Source organism: Motacilla alba, chromosome 1 (assembly GCF_015832195.1).
Source record: "Motacilla alba alba isolate MOTALB_02 chromosome 1, Motacilla_alba_V1.0_pri, whole genome shotgun sequence".
NCBI classification, from domain to species: domain Eukaryota; kingdom Metazoa; phylum Chordata; class Aves; order Passeriformes; family Motacillidae; genus Motacilla; species Motacilla alba.
In genome coordinates, this window is record NC_052016.1 from 39,710,682 (window position 1) to 39,729,919 (window position 19,238).

At 42.2% G+C, this 19,238-nt stretch overlaps 1 protein-coding gene across 1 annotated transcript in view; it reads right to left on the bottom strand.

The window, feature by feature from the left end:
- The window catches only part of NARS2 (asparaginyl-tRNA synthetase 2, mitochondrial), a 48,754-nt gene that overhangs the window by 21,422 nt on the left and 8,094 nt on the right, over positions 1 to 19,238 (bottom strand). Inside the window, exon 6 of the mRNA XM_038135508.1 lies at positions 11,681 to 11,781. Within this exon, the coding sequence (XP_037991436.1) occupies positions 11,681 to 11,781 (101 nt within the window). The remainder of the gene's footprint in view (positions 1 to 11,680; positions 11,782 to 19,238) is intronic.

Here is a 19,238-nt window from a genome sequence, read left to right on the forward strand (position 1 = left end):
CCTCTGCTGCCTTTCTCACTTGCTGAGATGTTACTGTAAACTTCTGTTACTCCATCATTCTCCTTCAAACTCCCCTTTGCTGTAGCATCTACAAAACCTCAGCAATGTTTAGATAAGTGATGTACCAAGACTATTACTCACTGCACAGGTCATTCACTATTATTTCATCACTTCTTTGTGATCCCCCATCTGTAGCCACCTGTTGTCTTGAGCTATGCAGAAATTCATGTTCTTCCTCACATGGCCTTTTTGGTTTGTTTTTTTCCCATGCTCCTAAAAGCACCTGGCACAACAAGGTCTTGATCCAAAGTTTAAGAGCCTCAACTGCTATAGCAATACAAACAACAAATACAAAACAGTGAGTCATGCAGTCAAAATCATCTAATGTTTAAGGCAGAACCAGTCAAAAGTTTTTGTTTGCCAGGTTGTGGAGGTTGGCCTGCAGTGGGAAACAGGAGTTAGAGGTGGGTTCTTGCTCCACCTGCCCCCATGTTTCAGGGTTTTGCTAAAATACTTCAATTTGAGGCCCTTCAGTTAAAGAAAGAATTTTTCTTTCTAAATAAATTCATTTAGTCACAAGTTCAGTTTGTGACTGAGCCAGGATCAGACACATGATGAAAATATTGTGACAAGCTTACAATTGCTGTAAGTAATCATTCAGGTCTGCTCAGTATGATGTGCAGGTCTCTAACATCTCATTGACATGAAGGCCTCAAAGTAACACTGAAAACCAAAGTGTGACGCTGGCTGGCTAGCATGAGATCCTTTCCCACAGAGCAACAGCCTGGCTTCAGGGAGAGACATTTCTCAGCAGCTGTCCATGGACAGGCACTGACACTTCAGTTACTGTAGGTTACTGGGGCAGGACAGTCTCCAGCAACACAGGCTACTAAGAGCACTTTAAACTGCACTTACTTCCTACTGATCAACAGCCCAAGCATGATGACTAGTTACTCATCTTCCAAGGGGCTTGCTGCCTGCAAGATACCTAAAAGTAATCAGAAATAAAAAAGCCCACCCTCTTATTGCTCCAAGATGTCAGCCATGGCCAAACACTTCATAGTCAGAGATCAATTTTGTACTGCAAGAATAAAGCCTCTCTGCGTCTGAGACAGCTTTTGGGAAGGCAAGTGCAGAACAACTCCCACAGGAACCAATTTCTATCTTTTCTCAGCTCTAGGCATTTGTACACAGAGAATCACCTATGTTTACAAAAGAAACCATTAGCACTGTGACTCTATGGACCACCCCAAGGTGACAGTAAGTGTAAGGGCCTTGTGATAGCCTGTAGAACCTAACATCACTGGTGTGGGGCTGAATTTGTCTGACCCTTGAAAAAAGGGAAAAACAACACTGACCCCTATCCCCCCTCTCCATCAAATAAACGCCTGTCTGCAGGGAGGGGAGGAATCATTCATTTCTCAGGCTAATTGTAAAGGGAAAAGACAGATACGAGTAACTGTGAGAACTTCCCCAGGATCCTGGGACCCTGGCAAAGGGAAACTAGCCAGATGTCACGCTGGCAAAGCGATCAAAGGAGCGCAGTAAATGTAAGTCATCTGGTAACAGCAATGTAGCACTGACCAGAGGCCTGGACATAACAGAGAAACACAGCTGAAAGTACACATAGGCACTGTTATCAGCTCCGTGTGTGAACAATTATTTTCCATCCAGGCATTTATATACTGTTTACTGTGCCCTGCCATTCAAGATGCAAAGCAAATGCCCACTATACAAATCCAGTCTTTATTTGTACTTCATCTGCTATAAAAAACATATCCATGATTTGTTATTGCTTTATCACACTGAGCATGCACAGATATATCAGAAAAGAGGGATGGGAGTTGACTCTGCTCCGATTTCATGGTACTGAGAGCAAACCCAGTCATTTTGTTCTGTGTGCATTCAGCACCTAGCACAATGGAGCCTCAGTGCAGGGCTGTGACTCCTATGCTCTATGATGCAAATAATCAATCATTTAACATTCCCAGACCTCTGCAAGACTTCCAGCATTTAAAAATAACTTGAATATTCTGTCTAAGTCTCCAAAAGTGCCTAGGTCACTCTGGGTTGTGGGCACTCAAGAGTCTTTAAAAAAAAATCAGTAGTGCTAATTCCTCATCTCCAACAAAGCATACACACAGGAGAGGGAAAAAAAGCCCACTAATCTGTTGAGCCTTTTTCCCTAGCCATTACAGGCAGAGCAGTAATGTCTGTAACACTCTCCTTGTACGTGCTACCAAAGAATACAAGAGAGGCTTTGAAATGAGTCCTTTTGCAGTCAGCTTTGCCCAGATCAGAGCTCTGGACAGCAAGCCTGAGTGCATTTATGCAGTTCACAGGCGCTGCCGGGGTCGACACCACAAGAAGGCACAGAGCTGCTTAATTAATTGCTCCCTTTCTGTGACTGTATTTCGCTCTGCCCAGTTCTCTGGGAAAATTTGAGCGCTTAATGTGGAGGCCAAGAGAATACCCACAGTAGTCCTTCCAACACACTGAAACGCATCAAAAGCCAGGGCCCCATCCTGCACAACGCTGAGCTTTCTCACCCCAGCCCAGTGAAGGGCCCAGCCACTTTCAGCTACAGGCTCCCAAGAGTCCCTTTGGACACCAAAGCAGTACCTGGAAGTGTTGCTGGGACACAGCCATCTTCTGCACGGATGGGGGAGGCTCACTGCTGAACAGGCCACACTTGTGTTCTCCTCCCTATGAACAGCCAGGAAGGGAGAAACTTCCCCCCTTTCACCTTTATTTCACACACTACTAAAACAGTCTCCAGAAGCAGCCACCTTTGGGAGCTTTCTGCCATGCAGAATGAAAGCTCATTTCGTTTGAGTTCATTGACATTTCATTACAGAGGAAGTGAGAAGAACCAATAGAGAAGTAATAAGTATCTGTACCCAAAGCTGCTTCAAATCATTCTTTTAATTAAACTCATGCAACATTTGTAGCCCTCAGCGTCTCTGCCTTATTGGCAACTTTTATGGTGCAATCCAAATAGAATTAATTGTGCTGATGGTTCCCCAAGCCAGGAATGGATTGTGCTCCTTTTCTGAGCCAGGACTCCACGCTGCTACCGAGGTAATAAAGACTTATTTGTGCTGTGGAACCAAGGGCATATAACTCTAAAAAAGGCTATTAATCAAGAAGATGCAATCCCTGCACAGTCAGCTTACAACCAATGCCAAGGTCACACCACACAGTGGTGACACAGCTGGAGGCAGAAGCTGGTTCCTGTGACTCAAGGCTAAGCACTAAACCACACCAGTACACACACGGAGCAAAGATGTTTCTCAAAACTTCATCACCCCAGTGATTTCTACTGTAAGCCATAAAAATACACTACCAACATAGCAGAGGGGAATAATTCATTTTCAGGGTGCTCTTGCTGTCACCCCAAAATACAACACATGCCTATGTAAACAAAGATATATTGATTACTTGGGCAAGATCTGCAGCTGAAAAGTGACTTGTGCCAAATCTCATGTTTGGCCATGCTAAATGAACACAGCATGTACCCCTTCAATACAGTGTGTTCCCCTGCACGATAATCCATCAACCACTCCCTGCCATACACACACACAAAAATCTAGATTGCAAGAAAATCTAGAAACAATAACTTCTAACCCAAATACAAAACAACACATGATGTCAACAGAGGAGGACACACCCTCAGCAAGGTGACCCTAAAGGCCAGCAGTTTATCTTTATCTACCCATTGTCTTTTCTCTGAGGAAGGGAAGAAGTTAATAAAGTGGCCAATCTAATTTAATTTCACTCTGTTCTGGCATGACCATATTCATTTGGAGCATGGAGGGCCTGCCTGCTCCACTGAAATAAACAGGTGACTTTGCTCAGCTGCCAGGATGCGCCAGTTAGCTGCAGTGCTTGACCTGAACATGAATGGGATTGTTCAGGGATGCTGAAATTTGTATTTTGAAAGATGCTCTGGCCCTGTGCACAAAACAACATAAACAGGCAACCATTCAAAATATCAGCCCAATGTTTCCCAGGTCTAGTTTTTGGAGGAGCTGGAAGCCCAGAGCTCGTAATGATGATAGCGAGGTACAGATGCCCAGCAATGGGGACAAGAGGCAGAATATTTTAAATCCTTGAGCTATGTTGAAAAATACTTGTCAGAGTTGGACAGAAATATCTGGGTCCTAACCTCAGTGTAAAAATAATACTCCCATTACTGTTGTCTGGTGGTTTGGATTCTGCCCAATGAAAATACACATTTCTGTTGAAAAAGCAGGAGAAGGGGCTGAATTTTACCCAGAAAAATTAGTTTTTAAAGACTCCTCACAGGCCATTTCTCCTTGCTCTCTGGGGAAATGCAGAAGAGAAAAGCTGCATCTTGACAAATACTTTTGTTGCAGTATGTGAGGCTCAGGCCTGGGCAGCAGAGCTGGTGTGCTGAGTGCTGAGGTTTTGGCTCATGCTGCGACGAGATGGGACTGTACTTCCTTTTGTAAGCAGCCAAAAATAAATACATAAATTAAAAAAAAAAAAGCTGTCTAAGTTCCCAGACAGGGACTGAGAAGTGCCAACTTCCCTCTGCAGCCAGTCAGAGTGAAGCAATGCAGAAGCTTCTCTCGCTGCAACTTCCAAAGGGCAGGGATTCATGATGCCCCCGAGGTTGCATGTGCACAGCACCCTCCTGCCACACTCTGGGACCTCTCTCCCCTTGCCACAGCCTATGCTCCAGCTTGAGTGGCACAAAACAGACAAGGATCCTTCCCAGGTCATCCCCCTCTGTTTGAATATGATCCAGGCACACTCGAGTAATTAACAACAAAGTGACCCATATACCCTAATTATCTGGTGAAGCACCCAGAAGTTTGTTTATTAAACCTCACAGCAGAGCTAGACACTGGATTGTTAGTTTACAGATGGCAGGAGAATACGGGAAAACTGAGACAAAGGACATTAAGAGTTACTCAGAGCCATACAAGTCATCTGCTCCAGGCTCAAAGACCTCATCAGCCTGGGTCCTCCACCCTTCTATGCAACAGTGTTGTGCTTCATTGTCAGTGGAGTCTAGCTTTGTCCTAGTTTTGATATTATTGTTTCTAATTCAAGTCAATAAAATGACTGATTAGCAAAGAAAACTCAAGCTGGGTTGATGAAAGTCACCAGAGTAGTTGAGGATTTATTCAAATAATCATTTCCCATGCTCTGGCTAACAAAGATAACAAAGATATTTTACAAAGGAGCGACACAAAATGTTCCAAAGATTTAAATAAAACGGGTAACTAAGATGTTTTTCAAACTTAATCATCCCATTGACTCCTACTCTAAAGCATTAAAATACATTACCAACACGTTGGGAGGGAGCAACTGGGTTAAATCTTTTCCTTTCAAAGTGGAAAAAACCCATGTTCTTTAAAGAATGGATTATAACAGCCAGAAGAGGATAATTAGTTTTAATTTTTTTTTCATTTTTCCGATGAACATTGGTTTTATGAACTCTGCAAGTATCAATCACAACATGAAAAAGCATCAGTGGGTGCATTACTGAACAAAAGGAGTCATAGTTCAGGCCACATTCCAAAGTTTGAGTGTAACTATTTAAAACCTCCAAAGCCTCAAATTCTACAGTAACTAAATAAAGCAAGCAACTGCATCCAAAAATTTACTAAAATCCATATAAAATGCAACATGTTACAGCTGACTACAACATGTATCTATATTCTATTCTACTTTAGTATAATGGCAGCAAATCTAAGAACTTCAGGGCATCTGCTAATGGATTTTTGAATCTATTTCAAGGAAAGCTGTGGGAGCAAATAGGGATGAAGCTGCCTGACTTCACATCTCATCCTGGAGCCATCTCCTGAGGCATAGAGACTCCTAGAGAAGCAGGAGCTGCAGCCTGGACACAAGGCAGGTTCATGCTCTCGTAGGGTATTAAGTTTGCCACAGTGTTGTTTTGCCACTGATGGTCAGCTGAGCTGCCCAAATGCTTCTTGCTTGCCTCAGTTACAAAGTAAAGTAAGTTTCCAGGAGTCACCACCAATGTGGCTACTACAGCACAGGAACATGTGCCACAGGGTTGTGACAGCCAGTACTGTCACTCACAAAGCCACAGCTTCTTAAACCCCTGCAGCTCTCACAGCATTGTCCAGGCACACGGATGAAGTGGAGCTGCAAGGCCCCACAAACACGTGGATGCTGGGTTCTCAGATCCTACAGCACCTACCACTGACTGGAATAGGGATGACAAGGTATCCAGAGAAGGAAAAGGACTATGCACTGGATTCAAGACAGAAACATACTGGTTCAACTTAGCTTACTTGTAAAATGAGGACCAAGAATCTCAGCTGAGGACACATTTCACCAGATGAGCATAAAACTGGCTCTTCTCTTGCTACCTGCACTTGATTTTTATAGCAAGGACATAAGACAGAGAACACATAGTCCAAGACTGCAGGGATCGCATTCAGCCCAACGTGTGAGGATCCCAGAACATGGCTGAACTGCAGCTAACCTCAGCACACACTCACCAAGCTTGCAAGTAGATTACCTGCTTACCCTCCCCAAAAGGTGAAGAGGAAAAAAGGACCAACAGGAGATCTATGTGGACTGTAAAGCTCCAACTAGCCAAGAAACTCCAGACTCACAGTTGTACCTACAGAGTTCATGTATTTGGCATCCCAGTAATACAAAGTCATTAACAATCACTGCAGCAGTCATGAACCAGACTGAAGTATGCAGTAATTGATTAAAACCAGACATGTCACGGTTGCTTTTTATAGATCCAATTAAGTGTCAGCCTAATTAATGGAAGTTAGTGCACTAATTATAAGAGTCTGCATTATGACTCAGACTCAAACAAATGTTGTGCAAGAAATGTCAGAATTTTTTTTTTTCAGACATCCAAGATAAATAATTACACTTATTTTTGTTACTTCTTAGCAACAGGAATGTTATACAACTGGACATCATTCCTGCAGCTGCATTCAGAAGAATTTAAAATTGTACAGTGCAGAGCAAATATTTGTTTAAAGACAATGTAATCTGTGTCATCATTAGCAAGTCATTTTGGAATCAAATTTTAAGAGCGTGTGTTGCCAGACTGATGAGAATGAAGCCTCTTTTATGGAAGGCAGCCTCAAACACATCTCTTTTGAGCTCTGCAGTGTTTTCTTGAACATCAAAATGACAGCTCTCTCTCATTCTCCATGCTTTGAAAAACACTGAAGCACTGGCATTTTAAAAGTGAAATCAATGTGATTTTAGTACCTTTTGCAAACAACAGGAAATTCACTGAGTTAAGCTACAAACTCAGGCAGACATAGCCAAAATAGTCTGGATGACTGAAATGCTTTTTAGACCCTCTCTGCAACCTGCAAAAACCAGTTGTAGGATTGCAGAGAACATCTGGATTAGGCAGAAGAGCAGCAGAATAGCTGATGGTTTAGCAATCAAGGGGATGTGCTTGAGGAGAGAGGGATTAATTGCACTGTGTCTAAACCAAGTTTGATAAGATGTTAGCAGGCAGAAGTCTGAATGAAAGGCTGAGATTTTAAGTTAGCAGGAAAAAACACTTCCTGGGGATGTTGAACTGAAATTGAGCTAGAGACATAATTCACCAAGATGGTATTATGCCTGAAATAAGTGGAGAGGACAATGAGAACAAAGGCAAGAAAAAAAACTTAGAAGAAGAAAATTACTTGGGCTGCAAGGGACCTCAGGAGGTCATTGGTTCAGTCTTCTTTTCGAAGCAGGGTCAGCAAGAAGGCCAGACCAGCTCAAGGCTCCACCTAGCTGCGTTTCTGATGAAGAGCATGCAGTTTCTCTCACCAATCTTTTTCAATGCTTGACTGATTTCTCCATTATTTCCCCCCTATGTCCACTGAGAACTTCACTTTTCTCAACTTATCCCCACTGCTTCTTGTCCTTCTGTCATTCACCACTGCAAAGAGTGGGTCTGTCATTGGAGAACCTCCTTGCAGATCCTAACAGGCTGCTATTAGGTTGCCCCTCAGCCTTTTGCCCATTTGCAGGGAACTTCAACACAATGTGAGATGAACAAGAGAGGAGAAACCTAGTGAAGGCCTGATAAGAGAGAAAAGAAACAGGGCTAAGGAGGGCAAGGAATGATGATATAACTATGCTGCCAATTAGGGAGGAGATAGCTCCCAGAAGTTTTAAGAAAAGCAATTTTATTTAAGTTCATCATGCAAAAGGCAGAACAGACAGGCCTAGGATGAAATGTGGTGCTAGGGAAAAACACTGATGTTAAACTAGTAACAAGAGGAGCTGAAAAGAGAGGAGCAGGTACAGCCTGTGAGAAAGGAGAAAAAAGAAATTACTGCAGGCAGTGAGCTGTAATTCTTGACAACAAATGGCTTTGGCTGTCTCCAGTATGCTTCTGAATCATCTTCAGCTGTCACAGACCCTCCAGCCCAGTCCAGGTCCCCAAGGGGGCCTTTGTCCTCACCAGGGGATTGGGGGGCAAGGAAATACCACATGGGACTTCACAGCAAACCAATGACATTTCAAACCAGATATCAGGACACAGACAGCCCTACACTTGTACCACACACACTGGCTACTGACTCATCGGAGACTGAGGAGACTGAAGGGGAGAGCTGTATTACTGAATAAAAACTTTTCTGGAGACCTTAAAAAGCCCATGGATTTACAGCAGCTGACAATGATTCAGACATGCTGAGCAGACAACCTAGCTGCCGTCACTGCTAAGATGAGGCACAATGAAATGAGAAGTCGTGCCAAGTAGGCCGTTCATGTCACACTGAGAGACAAGATGAACTCCTCTGACCTTGCCTTCAGTAACAAGCACACACAGCACAGCAGACGGTCAATAAACGCAGGAACATCTCTCTTCCCACTTTTCCTCAAAGAAAAAACTCACCAACTATAAATGGCTCACTGCTCTCTCCTGTGATCAGGAATAGCATCCCAAACAACCCTGCCATGAAACAGAGCCCTGGGCCCTGGACAACACGCAAGCATGTGCATTCAGGTGATTCCCTGGTCTGCAGATAAACTCTCTGCAAGGACACAGAAGATGTGATTCCAGACTCATCAGGTAAGTCTTCTCCATACCTCCCTTTCCAGCCACAGCTTGGAGGTTGCTCATGAGCTCTGTAAAGCTAAAAGCTAACCCCAAAATTACATGACTGCCTACTTGACCTTCTGCTCCCCTTCTACATACACCTCCCCAAGGACAAATTCCTACCTGCTTCTCATACCTATCCTGCTCCATCTTTACTTTCTAATGGACTTCTGCAGGATCTGTCTCTCTCCCAAGTCCTACAAGTCACAAGACAATATGGGTCAAGACTGGATGGGGAAGGTTCTCCTCAGTATTTCTATCTCAGTCTCCTCCCACAAATTCTTGGGAACAAAGTGTTCTCAAGAGCCTTAAGACTGCAACACTCAACATTATATTTAAGCTAAAGTAATTTCTGAAGGCAAGATAATTTTATAGACATGAAGAATTTAGTCTGGCTAAAACAAAGGGTAAATTTCATGGAATCAAATCCAAAACAGATAAATCTTTACTGTTTTACCTGATTTGTATATTGGGAAGACCAGAATATTTCCATTTTGGAGGTGGAAAACTTGCTTTTTACTACTCTAAGACTAAGCGTGAAAGTGTCAAGTCTGTCAAAGACAGAGTTCTCTTTCATTATGGGTTTGGTCTTCATCTACACTGAATTTCCCCAATAAATTAACTAAATTAGTACATTGAGTAGCTGGCATGAAATCAGCACAACAACCCTTATTTGAAGGCACATTTTCCTGAGCAGTTGCAATGTGGATTCTCCTCAGACATGGTACTTCAGCCAAATCACTGCTGGCCAGCTGGACTGCTGATAGAGCCTGTCAGAGACCAGATCTCAGCCAGGTAGCACTGCAGTTTTTTGCCATATACCAAGGGGAGCTCATAATGAACTTACGGTGACTTTAAAAACACTTTTGAAGTGATCAGTTACCGTGGAGTGGAAACCTTCTGAAAATGGGAGGGATAAAATCCTAGCTTTGGAAAATGTGAACTTTAAAGATTGGCCTTTTCATCTAGGAGTTCTAATCTGTATTTCTAATAGTGTTTGCTGTCCATGCCTCATATGCACTGTTGAGAATCAGTGCTGGAGTTTTTTTTATGTAATCACTGTAGCACAGTTTAATTGGCTGCTGATAAATAGATGCAGTGAAATTGTTCAAAGGGCAATTTTTGCATACAAATCAACATAGATAAATTTTTTCAGAAATCTCTTTTCTGGCTGGTTTGTTCTCCCTGAGTGACATGGTCTCTTCTCAGACCTGCTCAATGTCTGCAATATGCTGAAATACTCAAGCTAGACATTCTTGATAGACAGGGTGTTTCTCATGTGGCTCACCGCCTGCTGTGGCTAAAGCACAGGTCACTTGGCAGCAAATATTAGCTGTGTCATTTCAGATATTAGCTGGGGCAAATTAATGAGGAAGAGGTTTGTTTAACTGAAGTGGGGGAGATTTTGGTCCCTGGAAGATGGGATGGCATGAGTTTGTATGTGTTGGACTTAACTGACTGTCACGCATTGTGACCTTTACTGAAAGACGTAATTCCACAATTCAAGTAATTCCAAAGAAAGAACGTGGATTCTAATGATCAACCTGAAATACAATCTCACTCTATTGCATCAGGCTGTACCCCTTAAATAGTCTTAAATAGTACACAGCCTGCTCCAAGATAAAGCTAAACTCGGCAGATTACTAGTCTGGTAAATACCTTTTCCATTGATATCACTCAGATGCACCTTGCTCTCTAAGGGTGGATAAATAAAAAAAATCAATGCTCTTCAGCATGCAGTACATTACAGCTTCATGTTCCTATTTTACAGTAGTGTGCTGTTCTTACAGACATTTTGAATAAATCTAGGGCCATCTAAATTTAGATGTGTTTATTCATAATGGAGCATAGCTGTTCTGGGAACCTGCTCCTTTTATTTTTACTTTAAATACACTGAGTTTTTGAGGCCTGCGGCTCAAGTGGTATTGAATCCCTTCAGTCTTCAAAAACAAATGAAGCTCTCCTAGATGCAAAAGCACTGCACCAATACATCACACAGCATTAACTCTCTAGATGCTGTGAGACCCCCCAGAGCATGGAATCATTGAATGGTTTTGGAAGTGACCCCAAAGACAATGCTGTTTTAACTCCCCGGCCATGGGTGGGACATCTTCTACTACCCCAAGTTGCTCAGAGCCTCACCCAACCTGGCCCTGAACACATCCAGGGATGGGGCATTCCTCCCTGGATGTGTTCAAGTTTCTCTGGTAAATGTGTGCCAGTGCCTCACCACCCTTAAATAAAGAATTGCTTACTAATATCTAATTCAAACCATTCCTCTTTCAATCTGAAGCCATCCCCCCTTGCCCTGTCACTCCATGTCCAAAGCCTCTCCTCAGCTCTCCTGTAGCCTCTTAAATACTGGAAGAGGCTCTAAGGTCTCCCTGGAGCCTTCTCTTCTCCAAGCTCTCTCAGCCTGTGTCCACACAAGAGGTGCTTAACCCTCTCTCTAGGCTGGCCTCTCAGCATCCATCATTCAGCCACTGCCACTCAGTCCATTTCTGGCAGATAACCATGGCAGATATCTGATGGATACCAAAATTACCAGTTGCAAACATCCCACAGACAAAGACGAAAACTTCTAATTTTGCTCACCCTGCCATTACTTCCAAATGGAGCTGGCCAGAAACCGTCAGGAAGGCAGGCACATTGAAGAAATGGGTTTTTTCCACAGACTCCTTTGCCTCTCTTAATGTCTGTAACAATGAGGAACAAGTCAGACCATTGGTGTTTAAATAAAAAGCACAGCACCCGGCTTATTTTCCCTCTTTTCAAAGCATCAATTTTCACTTTCCTACCAAGATGAACAGAGAGGAGGAAGAGAAGAATCTCTATCATTTGTAGTTTGAAGCTTCATACAGCATTGCCTTCAAAATTCAATTTCAAGCCTGATGAGAAAATGGAGGAGTGTTTTCTGTGTCAGTCCCACTGACTTTCAGAAAAAAACTTTAAACACAGTGTTATTTTCTTTTCACAGGGAAATGAATTTATTTCCACTGGAAAAAGACAAACAGAAATAAAAAAAAAAAAAGGCAATGCAATATCCTCTTAAGATTTGTTATTCAGTCTTCAAAAATACCTCAACTGAAACAATATTAATTTGGAGACATCACAGCTTACATATTATATAGGCAGTGAAAAACAAACTATGTTTCATTTCAGCTTTTGCATGCTTTTTTTAGGTCATTAGATATTTTAAGCATAAAAATCTACAAGTAATAGAATATTTAACAAGTTCAGTGTTCCATTATGAAAAACCTCAAAAGAAAAAAGGAAGTCCCAAGAGACAACAGGCACAGATTTTAAAAAAGACACACAAAAATTCATCTGAAAACAAGAATAACCTTTAACATTTACTGTGGGTGTCAAGCATTAGAACAGGTTGTCCAGAAAGGCTGTAAAGTTGTCTTTTAAAGTCTCCATCTGTGGAAATATAAAAAACTCAGCAGCAGAGTACTGGACAACTTGCTCCAGCTGACCCTGTTTCAGCACAGTGAGATGGATTAGATGATCTCTAGAGGTCACAACCCAGTGACTTTTAAAGAAACATGAAGATAGATGATATTGTGTTTCAACATCTTGTATATTTCAATGTCATCCCTAAACTTTGGAGGAGCCAAAGGTTCAGGAGAAAAACAGAATGAAACTTCAAAGCTAATCTGAGGTCTGGCTGATCTACATTCACTTCCAAACAAAGACTTTCTTCTGAAATAAGTTTGAAATACCCAAGGAGTAGCTCCTAGGAGTTATGCTAAGTGTTCCTAGCTCAGCTAAGTATGCCACTGCCTCCAGCCACCCCACTCCCCAACTTGCTTTGTCACAGGGAGCCTTGTTCCCCAGCCTTTGATAGCCTTCAACCTGCCACTTTTCTCTATGAGCTTGAAGGTGTTGCTTTTGTTCTCAAAAAGCTCTGCTGCTCATCACAAAGATAAAACAGTGACTCCCAAAATCCTCAGATCACAAGGCAGTTTTATCTCTTCACAGCATCACACTGAAGAAAAGAGCAAGCTTGCCTTGTTCTGCAGAGATCAATGAAAATATGACAATTTGTGGCTCTAACCCCAGGACTGCTTCCTTTGTTTCAGAGGTTTTGTGGTTCTAAAAAAACCAAACACCAAACTCCAAGGATGCAGAAGCAGGTCCCTACTGTTTTCATCAAATAAACCCAGAGCATTTGCTCAAAAACAATAAGGATATTAATAAACATCAAACATTCACATACTGCAGCCCCAGAACCATGGCCAGAACACTAAAGAGAAGAGCCATGATTTCTACTTTCTCTTTCCCTGCAAGCTTAGTTCAGACATTCCTTGTTTCACCAGTGAGAAATCCCACCTAATCCTGTAGGATGCAACTTGTAAACAATGAGAAAGAGACAAACTAGAAGCAAGAAAAGAACAAGAAATCAGCCACAAAATCTCAATGCTTTTCCCCCAAATCCACAAACAGGATACAACTGTCTCCAGGAACTAGGGCCTGGTTTATTCATAATGACTTTGGGTAATTTTTCATTCTCCAAATCATATGTGATCTCAGAGAGACATAAGGAAAATAGAAACACAGTAAGTGACTAGACAAAGCGAGACAATCTACAACTCAAATGGGCTCCTGAAAACCTGAAGCCAGTTTGAGAGGTCACTGAGAGATGCCAAGATGTTTGTCTGCATTGTGAACAGCTCTTGAATGCCTTCTGACAGAAGGTGAAGGGTAAACACGGCAATATTTAGATTAAATGTTACTGCCCCATCACCATCTGATCACCTCCCCTCCCCACAGCTGCCCACTTGCTCTCTCTCATCCTAAGGCACAATACTCAATACAACGGGTACAACACAGCTCATGCAGAAAACTTTTCTATGCAGGGAAAATTAAATGCCTCTCTTTTTGTTCAGAAGGGACACCTTCAGCAAGGGGAGATTCCATAATCAGCAGCTGCACATTTCACAGGTACAAGTATCAGCTAATCCACTGGAGGTGATTCCTCCACTTTACACACTTGAGCACAGGCCAATTTTCCCAAGTGCCTGTGCCCCAGATTCATGCTCAGCCTTTTAGATCAAGATGTCTTCTTTATTATGAATCCACAGCCACTGGTACAAGATAAACAAATGGTAGGGGACACTATCCCTTCACTGCTGACACTGGGTGAGACTGGTTTTCCTGTCCATGACCAGCAAAATGAAGCAACAACAGTGTGGTGCTTTTTATTTCAATTAGATGGATGGTTCTCCCAATTCCCAACCCCAAAACATGAGCTTGATAAAAGATTAGGAGGGGAATTATGGGTTTCCTTTCAAGCTCTTTCCATCCCAGAGTAGAAAACTACCCACATTACAATGGGGGAAAAGGGAGAAAGAATCTGTATGAAACATCTTGGTGTCTCAGAGTAAATGTGCTATAAACATGCTAGTATTTGACGTCAACTTCAAAGGCTTTTTATTCTCATTCTAAATACAAGAACAACTGGATTTAGTACCTGTTTTGTTCTCCATCTCCTCAAATGTCTAATGATTTAATTTAAAATTATTCCCTTTGATGTCAGTCTTGTATTAACTTCTCCTTGAGGCAATTAGCTTCAGGAGAGTACAAACTGTTTGATTCTGTCTTACACTCTATGCAAGCCAAAAGCATGAAGGGATCAGAGAAGACTTGAAAAGCTCACAGAAATCATAGCTGTAGCTCTAGCCCAGGCCCACACCACCATGCTGCTGCAGCTTCCCAGAAACACATCTTTAATCCAGATTTGCCCTCTGTGACACCCCATTATAAACATGATTGGATTTTCCTTTTTAGACAACCCCTGCAAAATTCCTAACTTTTAAGAAGTCCTCCTTGCAATTCCAGTCCTAATTCTGACCAGCTGGACTTGCACTGAGCAATAGCAGCTGGTTCTGCTGAGATGCACATCTCATAAATATGTACTGGAATGCATAACATCTCATAAATATGGACTGGACAGGCAGATATGAATCGGGTAGAAATGAGGAGAAACTGGGAGAGCTAGAACATGAAAAAGCCAGCTGTCCCTCAGCTGGGGTCCAGCTTACCCTGATCCCTGCTGAGCACTTCTCTGAAGTACCAGTCTCTCAGGAACTGGCTGCCTCCCAGACTGTCACACATCTCTAAAAGGGTAAACACCTTACAGACACCAATACCTCCCCAGCAGATCCCAGCTTTCTTCGGTGCTGACAAGGATATTTTTCAGTATACCAAAGGGATGGTAGGAGTAAGTTTCTGTATTTTCAGCAGCAGGTCCATATTGCTGGTGCCACAGCTGGCAAAGCCATAAACTTGCATCATCAGGAACCTAAAAACTTTGATATTCACTCCTGTGAGCGAGGGGCAAAACACCCCAGAAAGCCCAACACCGTACAATCTCCAGATGCATTTTAGAGAAGAACTATACCTGGACAGTTCTTCAGGTTTACAGACAAATATCCTTTCCAGTAATGAAATGGCCTGATCCAGACCCTGGGTTCAGCCTGGTGCCATGAGGTGTGCTTGGGAAGAGACAAGCCTCACACAGAGCACATTTTACCTCTGCTGGAGCCGACTGGTAGAGCGCAGCACTCCTTACACATAGAGAATGGTCCCAGGAAGGAGTATGGCCACAGGCAATAAAAACTACATGTGAGATCTACTTTAAGGAGCTATGAATGCATGATACAGCTGTTATGCTTTGGAATTCACTGCATACTCAGTTCCCTTAAAAGGCTGCAGCTGGGCAACAGGGAAAGTGGCTGTGGAGACCCACACTGAACCAGCTGGAGTGTTCTGGGCCAGACAGGCTCTTACAGAGCACTGAGAAGCCTCCACCTTCTCCACAGCAGCTGAGAGCAGCCATACAAAGAAAATTTTCCAGGCAGCAAACTGGAAAAGAGAGCAAGAGACTCAGAAAACAGGGAGTCTTCAACACTGCAGACAGAGTGGGAGGCTACTGAAAATAGCAGGGAACAGACACGCAGCTGGGTCACAAGGACAAAAGTATGGCAAATTTCTTAGGACACAGCCACAGAAGGGGACTGGGTAAAGTTTCTTGCAACATAAAAAGCTGCTAAGAATTCTAGACTTCAGAAGAAATAGAAGAGAAAAATAAGCAAAAAAACCCAACAAAAACCAAAAAACAAAACCAAAAAACAAACCAAAAACAAATAAAAAAGTAAGGAAAGAATCTGTGCTGGGGTATAGGTTCTAAAACTGCTGGGAATTATTTTCAGATTAAAATAGAAAAAGGGCTATCTGCCCCCGCTGATCTGCATACTCCCTATTTCAAGAATCATCTCACCCTGCTTTGGATGATACTAAAACACTGCTTTCAACAGTCAAAGGTCTTTTAGTATTTTCAATATATTTACTTTAAAGAAAGAAGCACGAACAAGATGCTTTCTGCCCTACATGCTCCCACACTACAGGAAGACACTGTCAACAGTGCAGAAAGCCACAAGATGGTGTTGCTGATGTGGGTTAAGGTCTGCCTAGTAGTCTTCACACTTCTGGCAGTTTCTCCTCAAATCTACACTTTTCAGGTGGAGAAGTTTCCTCTGGAGTTGTTACCACTTTGTGACTTATTATTCTTTAAAATGTCCTCTGCTTACTGCATTCTTTTCACCATTACAGTACTTCATTTTAAAAACATGTAGTAGATTTGCCCAGCAGAGAGGGAATATGGATTCTCCCCTGTCAAGTCCTAATATGAGAGCATCCCAACCAAAGCTATGTACAGACTAATCAGTACATCCAAAACCAAACAAAGATAATGCGGAAGCTGAACATATAAACAAACACAAATCCTACAGGATTAAGAGTTTCGGGAATCAAAGACCACATTTCAAAAAGCCTTTTCATTCTAACTTCAGATAGATTTTTCCCCATTTCTGCAACTCACATATAAAAACATATTCCTACTCTCTTCACTTTCCATCACTTCAAAAGAATGCACAGGCCTGAGCAGCCATCAGATGTTAGTCAGAGGATTAAAATTGTGCTAGAAAGAGAAACCAGCTATTTAAAAGCAATAGTTCAGTGGGTACAAAAGCAGCCTCTACTTGGGTCCTAAAGGCTATTCAACTACAGTTTTCGACTTACTCGACCGGCAGCAGGTCAGCTAAACTGGTGAGACTATTAGTTCTATACACTGCCCAAGGGAGCTAAAAAAAAAAAAAAAGAAAAAAAAATAAACCCAAAGGGCAGAAAAACCCCAACCTGTTAACAGCAGATGTATTGCAACTACTACAAATTCCGGAGTAATAGGACACCAATTCTGGTTGCAGCTAGAAGATAGATCTTAAAACTTAAGGATTTAAATATTTTTTGAAACTGAATAATCTAATTTGAAGGTTGTTTTTATCAATTCCCATCACTGGAAATCTTAGCTCCTTCTCAAACATAAGAGGAACATGAATTTATACTCTCCCTTGTCCAGCTCAAACAGTGAATTGAAGGCTAATTAAAAAGTGACTGAATACAGCAGACAAGAATGTCTTGATAGATGGTTTGGTTAAAAGCACATGAAGATTCTGGGCTTTGCTGCAAACACCATACCCTTATTATGTCTGACACCCTTCTGTCACTCTTATTTTGTGTCTGACAGCATCACATACATGGCCCAAGGCAGGCTTAATCTTCCCCATGTTTTCACTGTCAAAAAGCAGCGTCACTGCTCCCGTGGAGTGACATGACCCCAGCAGGACAGCAGGCAGCTTTAGAGCTTGGCTAGCCAGGACCAGTTGTGAATAGGGCTTTGCAGAAACAAAACTAAGTCCTAAATGAAGCCAGACAATGAAGCTGTAATCAAAGAAAAAACAGGAAACTTCCCTCTTCCCAGGGAGAACTTCCCTCTTCCCAGCAGCGAGTTTGTGAATTCCTCAATTCCTTCCTTTATGGCAAAGGCCATTTAATGGGGTCTGACTTGGCACTTAGTGCACACCTCTCAAGCACAGCTGTAGTTACATTTCTCCAAGACAGGTATTATTTGTACCTCAGCAATCTCACTGGAGAGGAGTAAAATATCTGCCTTGAACCATGCATTTACAAAAGATCCAGTTTATACAAGTTTCAGGCTCACAGTTTAGCACCTCAATCAACATTTGCATCAGGGCTGCTGTCACTACCAGCCACCTACGCTGTAGTCCTGCATCCTCTACAGCTTTCAAGTGGATACAATTTGTACCGAAGACGCAATACACTGTACAGCTGCAAACTGCATAATGTTTCCATCATTAAGTGTCACTTGTTTTCACATCTTAATTTGCATGCAACAGCCTGGAGTGAACCTTAGGTAGCATTAAGGCATCTCAATTAAACAGGAACAATTTAGTTTAGCTAATCAACCCTATTGTCCCAGCAAGCAAAAAGCTGAGCCACATGTACTGGTCTGGAAGGGAATCACTGGTAGCACAGGTTAGACCTTGAGATCCTGGAGAACAAACAGACAGAAGCTTTTTTTGTCACGAGGCTGTGCAGAATGGAAGATGTGATCCCACAGCAAGTAACTGCTACCGCAACAATTTTTCTTTTGCTTACAGATGAATCACCAGCAAAGCTGGAGCCAATACACATAAGAGGCAATGGATCCCGTTGTTTGAGACAGAAGACTGAATTTCAGATACAGAAGAACAAAAGAAGTGGAATTCTGTATGATTAATGACTGTGGAGTCAGGAATCATGAGAAATCAGTGGGGGAGATCTTACTGGTTATGGCTGTGTTTCAGTTTCACAAGAGGTTCTGACCCATGATATGAAGTACTCTTATAATGATAGATTGTGGCAGTAATTTGGTGGTTATGGGGAAGCTTGACAATACTGGGGTAGAATTCCAACATACAACAGGTGTAGCTTCTAGGGAGGAACCTGTATGTACACACTGGTGAAAAGGAGTTTCAGATATTGCTGACTTATTTTTTTAAGGATTATCTCAGGATGGATTATATTCTTTGTTTCAAAGCTAAAAAATATTTGAGAGTAGTAGTTGTCCTGAATGACCCATCCCATCTCTTGGGCTCTTATGATCACATCATTCTGTTTACTGAGATGTTCCACTTCCCTCTGTTGCTCTTTGTAAATTTTTCCACAGCACCAGGGACAGAACAACCTCATCAGTACAAAAGGTGCTGACTAATGCACAAAATAGCAATAAAATAAAAGATAATGTATC